The following is a 17,501-nucleotide window of genomic DNA, read 5'->3' as shown; positions in this document are numbered from 1 at the left end:
CTTTACTAATGTTGCAGAAATCTGCTCTAAAGCAGTATCCACACCCATCAGATGTAGTGATCATAATATAATAGCCATATCTAGAAAAACCAAATTTCCAAAGACTAGAACTAAAATTGTGTATAAACAATCATACAAGAGGTTTTGCAATGATTCCTATGTCGAAGATGTCAAATATTTGTTGGTCTGATGTGTGTAATGAGGAACATCCGGACGCTGCACTTAAAGCATTTATAAAACTGCTTCTTCTGGTTACTGATAGGCATGCGCCCATCAAGAAACTGACTGTTAGATCTGCCAAATCCCCATGGATAAATTATGAATTGAAAACCTGTATGGCTGAGAGGGATGAGGCAAAGGGAATAGCAAATAAGTCTGACATCCAAGCAGACTGGCAAACATACAGGAAATTGAGAAATCACATAGCTAAACTAAACAAAAAGAAGAAGAAACTATACTATGGAACAAAGATAAATAAATAATTATAGTAAAAAGCTCTGGAATAGTTTAAATAAACTTCTACGCAAGAAATCAAACTCGGCTCCATCTTTCATTGAGACTTTTGTTATTGCAAACCACTTTAATAACATTTTTGTTGACAAGATTAGCCAACTTTGGCATGACATGCAAACAACACATGCTGAGCCTTCATTTTCATGCATAATGAACCAAATATTGAAAGACAAGCACTGTAGTTTTCAGTTCCACAAAGTGAGTGTGGAAGAGGTGAAAAAATTGTTGATATCTATAAATAAGGACAAACCACCTGGTACCGACAACCTGGATGGTAAATTGCTGAGGTTTGTAGCGGAATACATTGTGACTCCTGTTTGCCACATCTTCAATTTAAAAGCCTAGAAGACGGCATGTGCCCTCAGACATGGAGGGAGGCAAAGTTCATCCTTTTACCCAAGAATAGGCCGACCAATCAGCCTGTTACAAGTGCTAAGCAAACTTTTTGAAAAAATTGTGTTTGATCAAATACAAAGTTATTTTACAGAACACGAATTAACAAGACTTTCAGCATGTTTATAGGGAAGGACACTCAACATGCTCGGCACTGACACAAATGACTAATGATTGGCAGAAAAAGATTGATAGTAAGAAGATTGTGGAAGCTGTTTTGTTAGACTTCAGTGCAGCTTTTGATGTCATTGATCATAACCTACTGCTGAAAAAACTTAGGTGTTATGGATTTGCATCCTCTGCCTTATTATGGATTGAGAGAAACCTATCTAATAGAACAGAGGGTTTTCGTTAATGGAAGCCTCTCTCATGCAAATTCAGTTGAGTGTGGTGTACCGCAGGGCAGCTGGCTAGGGCCATTATTGTTTTCTGTTTTTACAAATGACCTTCCACTGACCTTGAATAAAGCCTGTGTGTCTATGTACGCTGACGACTCAACAGTATACACGTCGGCTGCAATGGTAAAATAAATAACTGAAACACTTAACATAGAGCTCCAGTCAGTTTTAGAATGGGTAACTAGCAATAGGCTAGTGATAAATATCAAAAAAACTAAAAGCATCATTTTTGGGACAAATCACTCGCTCAATGCTAAACCTCATTCAGATCTATTATTGAATAATGTGGCTGTTTAGAGGAGACTAAACTGCTGAGTGTAACCCTAGATAGCAAGCTTTCATGGTCAAAACATATAGACTCAATGGTTGCTAAAATGGGAAGAGGTCTGTCCATGATAGGGCGTTGCTCTGGCTTCTTGACATCTCAGTCAACCAGACAGGTCCTACAGGCCCTAGTTTTGCCGCACCTGGACTACTGCCCAGCTGTGTAGTCATGTGTGACAAAGGAGGACATAGGTAAATTGCAGTTGGTCCAGAACAAAGCAGCACGTATCACACTTAGATGTACATGGAGGGAAAGTGTCAGTAACATGCATGGCTCAAAGTTGAGGAGAGACTGACTGCATCACTATTGGTCTTTGTGCAATGTATTGATGTGTTGAAGGTACCGAACTGTCTGTTCAACCAGTTGGCACACAGTTCGCACACTCATCGGTACAACACAAGACATGCAACCAGAGGTCTCTTCACAGTCCCCAGGTCCAAAACAGAGGCTGGGAAACGCACAGTATTAAATAGAGCCATGACTACATAGAACTCTCTGCCACCCCAGTACCTCAAGCTAGCAATAATACCAGTTTAAAAAAAACAGATAAAAGAACACCTTACTGTGGTCCTCTGTAGCTCAGCTGGTAGAGCACGGCGCTTGTAACGCCAAGGTAGTGGGTTCGATCCCCGGGACCACCCATACACAAAAATGTATGCACGCTGACTGTAAGTCGCTTAGGATAAAAGCGTCTGCTAAATGGCATATTATTATTATTACAAAGGGGACTGTGTAGAAACACAGCCATTTTATATATGTTGTATTGTAATTTGCACTGTACTATGTATTAGACCTAGATATTGTGTGTATGTGCTGATATGTAGGCTATGTGTGACATTTTACATTTATGTATTTCAGTCCTTGACTAATAATGTTCTGTACTATGTATTATGTCATGTTTCATGTGGACCCCAGGAAGAGTGGCTGATGCTTTTACAGCAGCTAATGGGGATCCTAATAAATACCAAATATTTGGCAGAGCAACTTGTACAGAAAAAGGCAAATGCAGAGAAAGAAAATAGGTTTGCAAAAACTGCAATAGCAGTTTGTCATGCATAGGCACTCACATGAAGAAGTTGACAGAAGTATGCTGACATACAGTACAGAATGTCTTATACTAGTAAACAACTGTTACACAACACTTTAGCAAATGTGCCTTGAAAGAAAGATTAACACAGATTCAGCCATTTAATTTACCCGGTATGCCTTGTGGTGCATTATGACAACACTGTTGCAATATAAATCAAACAACTTGAGTACATTCTTGAAAAATATAACTTATGTCTCATGAGCGTAGTCCAACTGTCGTACCCCATCAGAACCCAAAATATTAACTTGTTTTACTCCAATGTTTGTAAACAAAGTAAATGTAAACAAACACTATATAACCTCAAAACATGGTTAAACTATAATGTTTATTTCATGGATGGTCAGTCCTTGCATCCTTAGCTCGGTCTATGAATTTGAGAGTGGTTACATTTCTCCAGCCCCATCCCTCAGATTTTTACCAAAACAGGGCGTGCAGAACTCTTATTGTTTCTACTGCTTATTGCCGCTTTAAAGCTAGTACTCTGGTGAAACTTCCACATCCGTTTTTGGATACTACAACAACAAAGAAGTTACTGCAAACAACAAACAGTTTTTTCCCCCCTCTGACGTCATTGCTTGCGGGATAAATAGCAGAATTTTACCATGCTGCCAGACGCTCCTCTCCTCAGTTTCGTCAACAAAAACAATAACAGGCGCTGTTGTGAACAGTTGCACTATTTTCCCAAATGCGGTTTTGATCTTTAAGAGAAGGATGATTAGAAAACTTCTAACATCTTTTTAAGTGCAGAACCTTACACTTCATTTTCAAAATGCGTTTATTAAGTAATGTTCCTCCACCCACTTTATAGACTATTTTCAATGCAAGGCACCATTTAAAACACACGGTGGAGTATCAATTTACATGTAGCATAGCAACCAATTATCACAATTATCATGTTCATGTTTCAAGACAGATTCAATTAATTGCACTGATTACTTTCAATTTGATTTGATTTAAATCTTTAATATGAGTCATTTTGACTAATCTGTCATTGCAACATGAACTCAGGTTAAACATTGTTTGTTATGATAAAACAATTACTCTCAGAACATCAATAATATCAGGATACATAAACATAAAATTACAAAGACCACTCCCACTACAAATAGATAACACAAACACATACAGTAATCTGACAATCATATGATGCAAGCAATGGGTTGATTAAATTGATCCTGCATTAGTATTTACAAAGTGGCTCTTATCCCATCGTTAAATAAAATACACAAAATGCCATTTGGGTATTGTAAAAAACTTTCTACTATGACCTGGTAGGCATCCCTCACAGGAGAGGCTTCCAGTTGTCAGAATTATGCCTGTGTTAGCAGGCAGTAAGTAGCCTTCTGTCTGTATCAACATATTTAATTCAGGAGGTAAACTGAAAATCCAATATTCCTCAAGGTTTTCCAGTGAGATGAGATCTCCAAAGTGCAAAGGGCACGAGGACTTAAGGTTGACATTAGGATTGGGCCAGAGCTTATCTGTTGCCATGCCACTGCCTAAACAAAGCTACCCTGTCTTCTGTTTCCTTCTGTTTCTATCTCAGGAGGATCATGGTAAAGACAGGCCTGAGACCTCAGCCTTGCTACTACCTGTCTGGCCAGCACCTAATCCAGTTCGGACATCCTTTGTTGTTCTGACAACAAGCTTTTTTCAGTTTCAGTCCAATGTTTATTAAAACGTATCGGTTATTTCTACTCTGGTTCTGCTGGCACTGTTTTTATTTTTACCCCCACACATTGCCACAGAGGAAATGCCATTTTACCAAACTGACAAATTTGAAATAGACACCAACCCTGCTTCATTTCAACAAACAACAGCTGCATGCATTTCCAGTCTGTAAATGGGAGAAGCTGAAAAGCCTTTGACGCCATGCTTTCTCCTTAAGCCCCATCCCCTCCTCTCCACAAAGCTCACACCACAAAATAAACCACATAATACAATATACTGTACACAACACAAATGTGGAGGCTTGCAGTACACAAAAGCAGTATAACGCCATAGCAACCATACGGTGTAAACACTAACAGAAACGGTATTCAGCAGATCTTTTTGCAAGCAAGCCACTTTGATATTTAAACAGATGAGGGTGCTATCTTTTGTTAGATTGTATTTGTCTTATCAGCTTATGGTTCGTTATGTTGTGTTCTATAAAATATTAGCTAGATTGAGTTATGTAAGGATTTGCCAGATGATTAGCAGTAAACTATATTATTAGTAATTGAATAGGATCTCTATGGGTAAAACTGACTGAAGTACAGTAACCATAACGACATTGTTTAACAATGACATATGGAATAGAAAAATAGCAATTTATACAAACTTTACTGTGTCCCGTGTAGCTCAGTTGGTAGAGCATGGCGTTTGCAACGGCAGGGTTGTGGGTTCGATTCCCACGGGGGGCCAGTATGAAAATGTATGCACTAACTGTAAGTCGCTCTGGATAAGAGCTTCTGCTAAATGACTAAATGTAAAAATGTGTCTGACCTGAGCATGCTTTTCAGTTTAATTAGTGCTCTCTCTTTTCAGCACCTGAGTGAGTCCTACCCAATGATGTATGGTGGGGTCCGAAATTATTGACACCCTTGATAAAGATGAGCAAAAATGACAGTATAAAATAAACAATTCAAATACTGGGCTATATTGTATGCTTGAAAATTTTTGAAAATTATATTATTTTACACTAATTAAATTGCTCAGAGAAAGAGATTTTGTTTAATAACAAGTAATACTTTTTCTCAAAAAGGTAGGGGACAAAATTATTGGCACCCCCGTTTTCAATACCTCACCTTGCGAGGATAACGGCACTGAGCCAATTTCTAAAATATTTTATGAGTTGGAGAACACATTGGGAGGGATCTTAGACCATTCCTCCATACAGAATCCTTCCAGATCCTTGATATCCTTTGTCTGCGCTTATGGACTGCCCTCTTCAATTCAAACCACAGGTTTTCAATGGGTTTCATGTCCGGAGACTGAGAGGGCCATTGCAAAATGTTGATTTTGTGTCCAATTTACCATTTCTTTGTGGATTTTGATGTTTTATATTAAAAATGTTTATGTTAAGTTCAAAGTATGCATTAAGGTGTCTGTAATAAAATGTTCTTGGCAAAACTAATGTATACATGAATAAATTAATCTTTATAGCTTCCAAAATCTTCATTTACAATGGTGGAGGAATACAAAAATGGCTGCGTAGTGGCTTCTAGTGTTTATACTAATGACGTATATAAACTCTAGATTGCTGATGCTATGTATTGGCCAATGAGAGGCTTTGAAGTCATCGGTCGACCATATTGGTACTCCTTAAAAGAAGCAGTCCTCCATAGGAATAAATGGAATTCTACAGTATTTCAATTAAATGTTTCAAGCACACAATTACATGTACAGTATTGAAGTATTTTTGACGTAGTCGGGACGTAAAATTAGTACTGTCAAACATTTTTTTTACATATTTTTGTATTTTTTATTTGTATGTTTAGCTCACATAATATAATGTAAATGTGATATGACGTGGGTAAATTTCCGCAACAACTAAGAGCGTTGAAGCGCAAGGCTCAACTTTTCCTCGTTTTTGTTGCCCTGGCTACCATGCTGTGAACAGCATGAAGCTAACCCGTGCACATACGCAGATACTGTGTGTGTTGCGTCTAGCTCATCTCAATATCTCCGGTGCTGCTCGTCGCAACATAATTTCGCTGAGTCTACCTGTAAAAGTATGAATTAATAACTAATGTAGACTTTAAAAAATGGCTTCCAAAATATTTTTTACAATGGTGGGGGAGTACTGAAATGGAGGTGCAGTGGCTTCCAAAACGACACCCCCTGTCAGTAATCTAGTGTATATATAAATAATTGGTTTGTACCATGGGTTCTTAAACTTTTTTAGCTTGAGACAAAAATGAGAAATTTAGCATCCTCCCGTGACCCAAATCGTCCTCCAACGACCCAAATTAAGAATAAATAATGTGTGATTAGAGATGTATTCTCACAACTCGCGACCCATAGATTAACAAACCCTGGTTTATACACATACATTTGGTCCTACTCTATGGAAGGCCTATTCATGTTTCCCTAGTTAGAAAAACTGTCTGACTAGCCCGTAGCAATATTTGTGAGTTTGTTTTGTTTGACTCTCAGCCTCTTTTGGCGTTTTCGTCGGTCCTATAGAGTAAGGGCATTCTCAGAAACCTTTAATAAAACCTTACATAAAAATACATCTTTCTCACTCCTTATTGAACTGATATGTTTGTTCAGTAACAAGTACAAATGTATTGATCAATAAATAGTTTAATTTGGTCCCCGTTTTCACTTGGGACAGGGACTAGATTTCAGTCCAATACTGCTTCTCCAAAACAGTTATTTTCCACCTGTATACTTTTTAATATTTGTTTAAAACGTATTAACTGATTGTGTTATTGTCGTTACTCTTATTTTGACTTTTTTTTATATTTCACTGCACTGTTGAGGAGGTAGCTCGCAAGTAAGTATTTAATTGCACCGTTTAACCTGTGTATATGATGAATAACCTTTGATTTGATTACATTTGATTTATCATGCTCTGCAGTATCAGATAAAGCACTTCCCCTGTGTACTGAAAATAAAAAAAATTCAAGATGGAGTTGAACCAAACTGCCTTTTTCTGAGGCATTATGTTCTTTGATACATTTTGAATGTTGGTAGCTTGCTTATATAAATTAAATAAACAAATTGGTCATTTAGCAGACGCTCTTATCCAGAGCGATTTACAGGAGCAATTAGGGTTAAGTGCCTTGCTCAAGGGCACATCGACAGATTTTTCACCTAGTCGGCTCGGGGATTAGAACCAGCGACCTTTCGGTTACTGGTACAACGCTCTTAACCACTAAGCTACCTGCCACCCCTATATCTATTGGTTTCTCGTCTATATTGTTGACAGTGTTCAGATTGAGACTACTTTAGGGCTAAAACGTTGACATTAAACAGTCTCAACTATATCCCCTCTCCCTGTTTTGCTGACAGTGTTCAAAGAAATCCTCGCTGAGCAAAACAGAATTCATATTCCACTAATTCATATTCAAAGCAAAAACAGAATAAGGGCCTCACCATCATTGCTTTGATTTGCTTTGTTCTCTTTCTTTTGAAGTCTATCTTTGGTGATTGGAGAGAACTTCGTGGCTCTTAGATTATAGTTTGTCAGACATTTTCAAACCCCTATACGATCTAATCGAACGTTGAGATGAGTCCCCTTCCCTCGTAATTTGAGTCCACACATGCCATGCCATCTGAAAGAAAAGAAAATAAGACGGTGCCTATCTTTTCTATGCATTAACATTGTAAATGTAATGTAAATCTAAACATCAAATATCATTAGGGATGCTGAAAGCACCTACACGGTTTCCATCCCCACTAATGATCCCAGGCCTGACACGCTCCCATTGGGCTGGTCTGCTCTTCAACATGTAGACCCTTTTTGTTCATTCCATTGCCGTTCCCTATTCCTCCACCCGCCCCAGTCCCCCCGACCTCAACATGGACCGTGTTGCTTCCCACCTTAGAATTCTTCTTCAACTCCAGCTCAAGGCGCACAGAGTGCGTCACATTATCGTCGGTATACACTTTGTTTCTAGCCCCAAACGGGAGAGGATTGGGGTTACTTGTTGGCTCCCTCTGGCCGCCTCCCCCCTCTCCACCATTACCCCCAGCTCTGCCTTCCCGGTTTCCCCTCCCTGCTACCTCAATCCTATTCCCTGGGCGGCAGCAGGAGTTGGTCTGGTAGACTGCCTGGAAGCCCCTCTTGAAGTTCTCATTGAAGTATCCATAGATGATGGGGTTGACAGAGGAGTTGGAGAAGGCCAGCCAGTGGGCGAAGGGGAAGATGTATCCGGTCAGGAGCTCCAGCTGCTCCTCGTCCAGCCCTGCGTAGTCCGTTAGCAGCATCAGGGTCCACAGGGGCAGCCAGGACAGCATGAACAGCAGGGCCACCACAATCAGCATCTTGATCACCTTGATCTTCTTCTGGGAGATCAGCTGCCTGCCCCCCTCAAGCCTGGCTGGAGGAGGAGGATGTGTTGCATCCTGAGGCTCTCTTCTTGACACCACGGATGTGTAGAGCTTCACCCCGATGCGTCCGTACATGACAGTGATGAGAGCCAGGGGCACCAAGTAGATGTGGGTGAACAGCACTGTGGTGTAGACCTTCCGCATCTTCGGGTCGGCAAAGTTCTCGTAGCAGGAGTACAGGGGGTAAGTCATGTTGTAGTCCTGGTTATACACCATGTAGTGATCGGCCACCTCCTCCACGGTCAGGGCAGCTGCTGAGGGACACATGATTACCACAGCCAGGACCCAGATCATTGCTATGGTCGCCTTGGCAACTATTAGGGTGAGTTTGGGCTGAAAAGGGTACACAATGCAGCGGAACCTGTGGAGAGAGGAAAAGGAAGAATGCTTACTGTTTTTATCAACAGCTCTGCAAATCTTTCTCTATCCTTCCTGTCTCTTCTATCTATCCATCCATCCAATCAACAAGTTTAAACAAGTTTAAATAATGAAGCAAATAAACTGGAAAAGAGTTAGAGGAAGAGGCGTTGGCAAACCTCAAACAAAACAAGTGGTAATTTAATGATCAAATCTACAATTCACCATTCACCACCACCACCTGTCCTTCACACCACACGCCCCAGCCTCACTGTAGAGCTCCAGCATACCAACCTGTCGACTGCGATGGCCACCAGGGTGAAGACTGAGGCAGCTACAGACATCCCCTGCACCAGACCACTCATTTTACACACAGTGTTGGTAAATGGCCAGCCTGTCGACAAAATAAATTACAATTACCAACAACAACGAGAAAGCATCCATATAGAGTTCAATTTACCTGGTAAAATAATTGTAAATAAAAAATATAGACTTTCCCAGAAGCAATTTGTATAATCTTAGTGTGTACAGTACTAGGCCATGTACAGCACAGTGGTGAAGATACGTGTGTGTTGTGTGGTTAGATTTTGCACAAATGGGAGTATAGATTTGACCCTTCTTTATAGAAGATATGTGTTCAGTGAAATGAATGATCTTAATAAATGATCTGGCTTATAACCTGGCCTAAACGTCAATAGAGTATAGTATTAACATACTCCCGTGTGGTGCCAGGATAACAACCTCTTCCTCAACGTGATCAAGACAAAGGAGATGATTGTGGACTACAGGAAAAAAAATAGGACTGAGCACGCCCCCATTCTCATCGACGGGGCTGTAGTGGAACAGGTTGAGAGCTTCAAGTTCCTTGGTGTCCACATCACCAAAAAACTATCATGGTCCAAACACACCAAGACAGTCATGAAGAGGGCACGACAAAGCCTATTCCCCCTCAGGAGACTGAAAACATTTGGCATGGGTCCTCAGATCCTCAAAAAGTTCTACAGTTGCACCATCGAGAGCATCCTGACTGGTTGCATCACCGCATGGTATGGCAACTGCTCGGCCTCCGACCGCAATGCACTACAGAGTGTAGTGCGTACGGCCCAGTACATCACTGGGGCCAAGCTTCCTGCCATCCAGGACCTCTATACCAGGCGGTGTCAGAGGAAGGACCTCAAAATTGTCAAAGACTCCAGCAACCCTAGTCATAGACTGTTCTCTCTGCTACCGCACGGCAAGCGGTACCGGAGCGCCAAGTCTAGGTCCAAAATACTTCTCAACAGCTTCTACCCCCAAGCCATAAGACTCCTGAACAGCTAATCATGGCTACCCAGACAATTTGCACTGCCCCCCCCACCCCAAACCCGTCCCCCTTTTTTACTCTGCTGCTACTCTGTTTATTATTTATGCATAGTCACTTTAACTCTACCCACATGTACATATTACCTCAATTACCTCGACTAGCCGGTGCCCCCGCACATTGACTCTGCACCGGTACCCCCCTGTATATAGCCTCCCTACGGTTATTTTATTTTACTGCTGCTCTTTAGTTATTTGCTTGTATTTTTTTTGCTTAACACTTTTTTTATTTGTTTTACTTTGCATTGTTGGTTAAGGGCTTGTAAGTAAGCATTTCACTGTAATGTCTACACCTGTTGTATTCGGCGCATGTGGCAAATAAAATTTGATTTGATTTGAATTGGCATCCAGTATGTATTGCTGCAGGTCAGGGAAACATTGTAACTGCAGAAACTGCTTCAAAGGCCCAGTGCAGTCAAAATTCTGTTTTTACTGTGCTTTGTATCTTATTGTACAACAGCTAATAAAACTAACACTGTTTTTATCAGTGTTATTTCCTCATAGTTGATGTTTGAAAATATAATTCACACAGGCCCTTCTAATCAGCAGGCTTTGCATGGGTGGAGTTTTGGCTTCCCTGGTGACATCACCAGGCGGTATAGTCCAGCGGCTAAGCGTAAAATCTTAAGGGAATTGTGGCTTTTGTGATAGAGGCATCAAATTTTACACAGCTAGGAGAAGTCCTTAGAAGTATTTTAAGCTATAGTGCCATTGCAGATTTTTTTATATTACCCCAGCTCCCTGGGGCCATATTGGACAGGAGTCACATGGTCATATCGCCATAAATAGTACAGTGCCTTCAGAAAGTATTAATGCCCATTGACTTATTCCACATTTTGTTGTTACAGCCTGAATAAAAAAAATAACATTTTTTTCCTCACCCATCTATACACAATACCCCATAATGGTGAAGTGAAAACATGTTTAGACATTTTTGCAAATGTATTGAAAATGAAATACAGAAATCTCCCATTTACAGGGCATTCGGTAAGTATTCAGACCCCTTGACTTTTTCCATATTTTGTTACGTTATTTTTTCCCCCTCATCAATCTACACACAATAAAAAATAGAAATACCTTATTTACATAAGTATTCAGACAACTTGATTGGACTCCACCTGTGGTAAATTCAATTGATTGGATATGATTTGGAAAGGCACATACCTGTCTATATAAAGGTCCCTCAGTTGACAGTGCATGTCAGAGAAAAAACCAAGCCATGAGGTCAAAGGAATTGTCCGTAGAGCTCCGAGACAGGATTGTGTCGAGGCACAGATCTGGGGAAGGGTACCAACCATCTCTGCAGCACTCCACCAATCAGGCCTTTATGATAGAGTGGCCAGACATAAGCCACTCCTCAGTAAAAGACACGACAGCCCGCTTGGAGTTTGCCAAAAGGCACCTGGAGACTCTCAGACCATGAGAAACAAGATTCTCAGGTCTGATGAAACCAAGATTGAACTCTTTGGCCTGAATGCCAAGCGTCACATCTGGAGGAAACCTGGCACCATCCCTACGGTGAAGCATGGTGGTGGCAGCATCATGCTGTGGGGATGTTTTCCAGCGGCAGGGACTGGGAGACTAGTCAGGATCGAGGGAAAGATGAACGGAGCAAAGTACAGAGAGATACTTGGTGAAAACCTGCTCCAGGGCGCTCAGGACCTCAGACTGGGGCGAAGGTTCACCTTCCAACAGGACAACGACCCTAAGCACACAGCCAAAACAACGCAGGAGTGGCTTTGGGAAAAGTCTCTGAATGTCCTTGAGTGGCCCAGCCAGAGCCCAGACTTGAACCCGATCGAACATCTCTGGTTTGACCTGAAAATAGCTGTGCAGCGACGCTCCCCCTCCAACCTGACAGAGCTTGAGAGGATTTGCAGAGAAGAATAGGAGAAACTCCCCAAATACAGGTGTGCCAAGCTTGTAGCGTCATACCTCTAGGATTTAGCCTGTGCTTAGTGCCATTCCGTTTCTTTTTTATCCTGAACAACTCCCCCGTCCTTAACAATTACAAGCTTACCCATAACATGATGCAGCCACCACTATGCTTGAAAAAACTGAGAGTGGTATTCAGTAATGTGGTGTATAGGACTTGGCCTAAACATAACGCTTTGTATTCAGGACATAAAGTTAATTGCTTTGCCACATTTTTTGTAGTATTACTTTAGTGCTTTGTTGCAAACAGGATGCATGTTTTGGAATATTTGTATTCTGTACAGGCTTCCTTCTTTTCACTCTGTCAATTAGGTTAGTATTGCGGAGTAACTACAATGTTGTTGATCCATCCTCAGTTATCTCATATCACAGCCATTAAACTTTGTAGCTAATTTAAAGTCACTATTGGCCTCATGGTGAAATCCCTGAGTGGTTTCCTTCCTCTCCTGCAACTGAGTTAGGAAGGACGCCTCTATCTTTGTCGTGACTGGGTGTATTGATACACCATACAAAGTGTAATTCATAATTCACCATGCTCAAAGGGATAGTCAATGTCAATTGTTTTTTTACCCATCTACCAATAGGTACCCTTCTTTGCGAGGCATTGGAAAAACTCTGTGGTTGAATCTGTGTTTGAAATTCACTGCTCGACAGAAGGACCTTACAGATAATTGTGAGTGGGGTACAGAGATGAGGTAGTCATTCAAAAATCATGTTGAACATTATTATTGCACACAGAGTGAGTCCATGCAACTTATTATTTGACTTGTTAAGCAAAATGTTTACTCCTGAACTTATTTAGACTTGCCATAACAAAGGGGTTGAATATTTATTGATTAAAGTCATTTCAGCTTTTCAATTTCTATTCATTTGTAAAAATTTCAAAAACATAATTCCACTTTGACATTATGGGTTATTGTGTGTAGGCCATTGACATTTTTTTTGTGTGCAATTTAATCCATTTTAAATTCAGGCTGTAACACAACACATTTTGGAAAAAGTCAAGGGGTGTGAATACTTTCTGAAGGCACTGTAGGTAAATAAAGCCCAGTGATTGCTTAAAATTTACCTAAAATCCAAAATTTCCCAAGTGATTCCATACATTGAAACTAGTTCAATGGAGTTTACGCTCTCCCTCTCTTTCTCCCTGCAGCAGGTCTTGCTCTTCTCTGTTGTGAGGAAATGGGTGTTTCAGAAATCTGTGAATCATGGACAAATACAATGTTTTATTGAAAGCGTATTTCTATCAAAAGTACTATCGGTTTTGTCATGCATACTCACGCTCCCTCTCTCCAGCGCTCGATGTCACCGGTCTACTAACCACCGGCCCTGGCAACCATTATTACACACACCTGGACTTCATCATCACCTTGATTACCTTCCCTTTATTTAGCCCTCAGTAGCCTCAGTCATCAGGCAGTATTGGTTTGTTTTCATGTTCAGTACGCATCCCCTGTTTTGTTCAATTGCCTTGCATCATAGTTATTAAACTCTCCTTCTGCACCTGCTTCCTGACTCCCTGCGTATACGTGACAGGTTGAGTCAGGAAATGTGTACTTTTCCACCTCAAACATTTGCGATTATTTTATAGCATTATTTGTGACCGACTGACAAGAGCAGAGACGGGTAACAACTGCACATGTGCGCTCGTTGGGGAATCCCTGCTAAGTAAAAGGACACTACCTCCCCTTACTTTTTGGTGGGAGAAGGAACTGGTTAATGTGAAAAAATAAGAAACCCACACACTGCTCTTGCTAGTATCACTGCTCTTTATTAAGCTTTACGTATTGGCCTCAAGGCCTTCGCCAGAGCCGATACGTAAAGCTAAATAAAGAGCAGTGATACTAGCAAGAGCAGTGTGCAGGTTTCTTCTTTTTTCTCATGTTATTCAACTCTTACCATACACCTGCAACAAAGATAGCTCAGATGTGCAAGTGGCTTTTGAATTTAGAAGGAACTGGTTTGAAAGTTTAGAGAGTTACCACAGGTAAAGTTAGTTCTGAAAAGTGGAAATCTGAAGAGATGGCAGCTGGTGTTCGGTCTCTGGCTGCAGTTTATATATGAAATCTAGGGAAGAAGGCACAAAATGTCACAGTTTTCCGGTAAAAGATGTAGAAAACGGTTAGTAGCAATGATAAACAATAAATATGATGTAAATACTCCTGCAGCCAATATTACGTTGCTACGTGTGTGTAGTAAGTACTTAAGCGCCGATGACTATGAAAAAGATGTGCAATCGAAAATTATGGGGACAGATCCCCGAAGAATACTCAGATACAGCTGTTCCTTCTGTATTACCATGGACTGGATCTGGTGCAGGGCCAAAATACAGAGGCGTGTTTGAGAAGAGAAAGCTGCAAAGTGATCGTGTGGAGGTTCAGTTGTGGCAAAATATATTGGCACCCTTACACTTTTCTTAAATAATTCCCTATTTATTCTAAAATAAGTTGAAATTGAAAATAAATGTATAAACCTTGGTATTAGATTTCCAACATTGCAGACCCAACTTAATTTAAAATAAAGACAAAGGGCATGGACAAAATGATTGGCAACCCGGAGCTAGTACCTGGTTGCACAGCTTTTAGCCAAGATAACTGCCGACAAATGCTTCAATGAGGTTGCTGCATCTTTCTACTGGCAATTTGGCCCATTCTTCAGCAGAAAACTGCTCTAATTCTTTCATGTTTGAGGGGTGCCCTCTACAAACTGCTGTTTAGATCTCGCCATAGGTTATGGTTGTGATTCAGATCTGGACTCGTCACTGGCCACTCCAGAACAGTCCAGCGTTCGTTCTTGAACCATTTCAGGGTGCTTTGTGTGTTTGGGGTCGTTGTCCTGCTGGAAGGTCCACAACCTTCAAAAGAGACAAATTTTTGACACTGGGTTGCACTCCAAAACACCTTGATAATCTGCTGATGGATGTCATGATGTCTTGCATATTTTCAAGGCCCACAGACCAGAGGCATCAAAGCAACCCTACAGCATTATCAAACCTCCCCCATGTTTGATTGTAGGGAGGGTGTTCTTTTCTTTGAATGCTTCATTTGGTCGTTGGTAGGGAATATTGTGGAAGGGAATGACGTGTCCTTTTTACGTAGCAGGCATTCCCCAACGAGCACACATGCGCAGTTGTTACCCGTCTCTGCTTGTGTCAGTCGGCCATATAAAATAATTATATAAAATAATCGCAAATGTTTTAGGTGAAAAAGTACAAATTTCCTGACTCAAAACCGATAGTACTTTTGATAAAAAAAGTAGCTAATTCAGCCGTACACTTTCAATAAAACAACGTATTTGTCCACAATTTGTGGATTTCAGCAGAGCGAATCACGTGACCCGTTTTTTTTGCAGGGAGAGACAAGAGGGAAAGAGCAAACTCCAACTAGTTTCAATGTATGAAATCACTTGGGACATTCTGGATTTTAGGTAAACTTCTCCTTAAAAGGTAGTGAGGAAAACACAAGAAAATGGCTCAAATATGCCATATATAGGTAACTGCCAGAATAAAGGAAACACTTGAGTAACTAAGGGATACAGAGTATATTGAAAACAAGTACTTCCACACAGGTGTGATTATTGAGCTAAGCAATTAACATCCCATAATGCTTAGGGTCATGTATAAAAACGCCCAGTTGCCCATTATTTTGGCTAAGAGATCTCATTGACTTTGAAAGAGGGGTCTCAAAGGACCGTAGGGGGTTTAAAGTGTGTGTGCGTGTGTGTGTGCGTGCGATCAGATATCAACCTAATTGAACAGGCCTCCTGTAGTTCAGTTGGTAGAGCATGACGCTTGCAACGCCAGGGTTGTTGGTTCGATTCCCACAGGGGGCCAGTATAAAAAATGTATGCACTCACTAACTGTAAGTCGCTCTGGGTAAGAGGATATTGGAAATTTAATCAAAGCCTATTGGATGATAATTTATTTTTAACTAGGACAAAGGAATTTATAACTGACTTTTTCCGACATAACATAGGTACAGCAAATCCCCTTATTGTATGGGACACCTTTAAATGTGCCTTTCAGTACTCATCTCGAAAACAAAAGCAATTTAGGTCAAAAGAGTTTATACTAACAAAGGAAATAGAAAGTCTAACAGAACAGATAGATGGCAATAAAAACTGTAACATAGAGGCTCAGAATAAATTAGAGGAAAAACAAAAAGAAATGGAGTAACTTATTCAAGAAAGATCAAGTGTAATATATTATACAAATAAAGCAAACTGGATGGAATATGGGGAAAAATGCACCAAATTATTTTGTCATCTTCAACATAGGAATGCTACCAAAAAGAATTTTATGAAACTGGTTACAATTGACGGAGTTACCCATGATTCACCAAATGATATTTTGAAGGAGGAAACAAAGTACTTTAAGCATATGTTTTCGTTTCAGTCGCCTCCATCTCCTCTAACTGAAGCTAATTGTAGAGATTTTTTTTCTACTGTTAATGTAAAATTAACAGCCATACAGAAAGACTCATGTGAAGGTGAAATTACAGAGGAGGAACTTCTGGATGCAATTAAAGACTTTAAGTCCGGGAAAACTCCAGGGTTGGATGGCATCCCAGTCGAGGTATACCAAACCTTTTTTGATATACTAAGATGACCGTTATTAGCATGTTTTAACCACTCCTATGTAAATGGTAGATTATCTGACACTCAAGAAGAAGATCTCATTATTACTGAAACAGGATACAAGTGGAAAATATTAAGATCCAGTCCATTAAAAAAATTGGAGGCCCCTTACACTTCAGGTTTGTGATGCAAAAATTCTAGCAAAATGTATAGCGCATAGAATTAAAAAGGTATTGTCGGATATTATTCATTCTAATCAGACAGGTTTTTTACATGGAAGATACATTGGAGATAATATAAGGCAAGTATTGGAAACAATAGAACACTATGGAAAATCTGGGAAACCAGGCCTGCTATTAATAGAAGACTTCGAATAGGCATTTGATAAAGTACGACTGGGTTTTTTATATAAATGCCTGGAGCATTTCAATTTTGGAGAATCTCTTATAAAATGGGTCAAAATCATGTATAGTAACCCTAGGTGTAAAATAATAAATAATGGCTATTTCTCAGA

At 40.3% G+C, this 17,501-nt stretch overlaps 1 protein-coding gene across 1 annotated transcript in view; it reads right to left on the bottom strand.

Annotated features, from left to right (window-relative positions):
• Nucleotides 1–8,107: 8,107 nt before the first annotated feature.
• Nucleotides 8,108–17,501, bottom strand: part of npffr1l2 (neuropeptide FF receptor 1 like 2) — a 34,303-nt gene continuing 24,909 nt past the window's right edge. The window contains exons 3-4 of the mRNA XM_041904117.1: nucleotides 9,413–9,512; nucleotides 8,108–9,122 (exon numbers count right to left, since the gene is read on the bottom strand). Of these exons, the coding sequence (XP_041760051.1) occupies nucleotides 8,108–9,122; nucleotides 9,413–9,512 (1,115 nt within the window). The remainder of the gene's footprint in view (nucleotides 9,123–9,412; nucleotides 9,513–17,501) is intronic.

Source organism: Coregonus clupeaformis, chromosome 18 (genome assembly GCF_020615455.1).
Source record: "Coregonus clupeaformis isolate EN_2021a chromosome 18, ASM2061545v1, whole genome shotgun sequence".
Classification (NCBI taxonomy): domain Eukaryota; kingdom Metazoa; phylum Chordata; class Actinopteri; order Salmoniformes; family Salmonidae; genus Coregonus; species Coregonus clupeaformis.
This window is presented reverse-complemented; position numbering and strand designations above follow the sequence as displayed.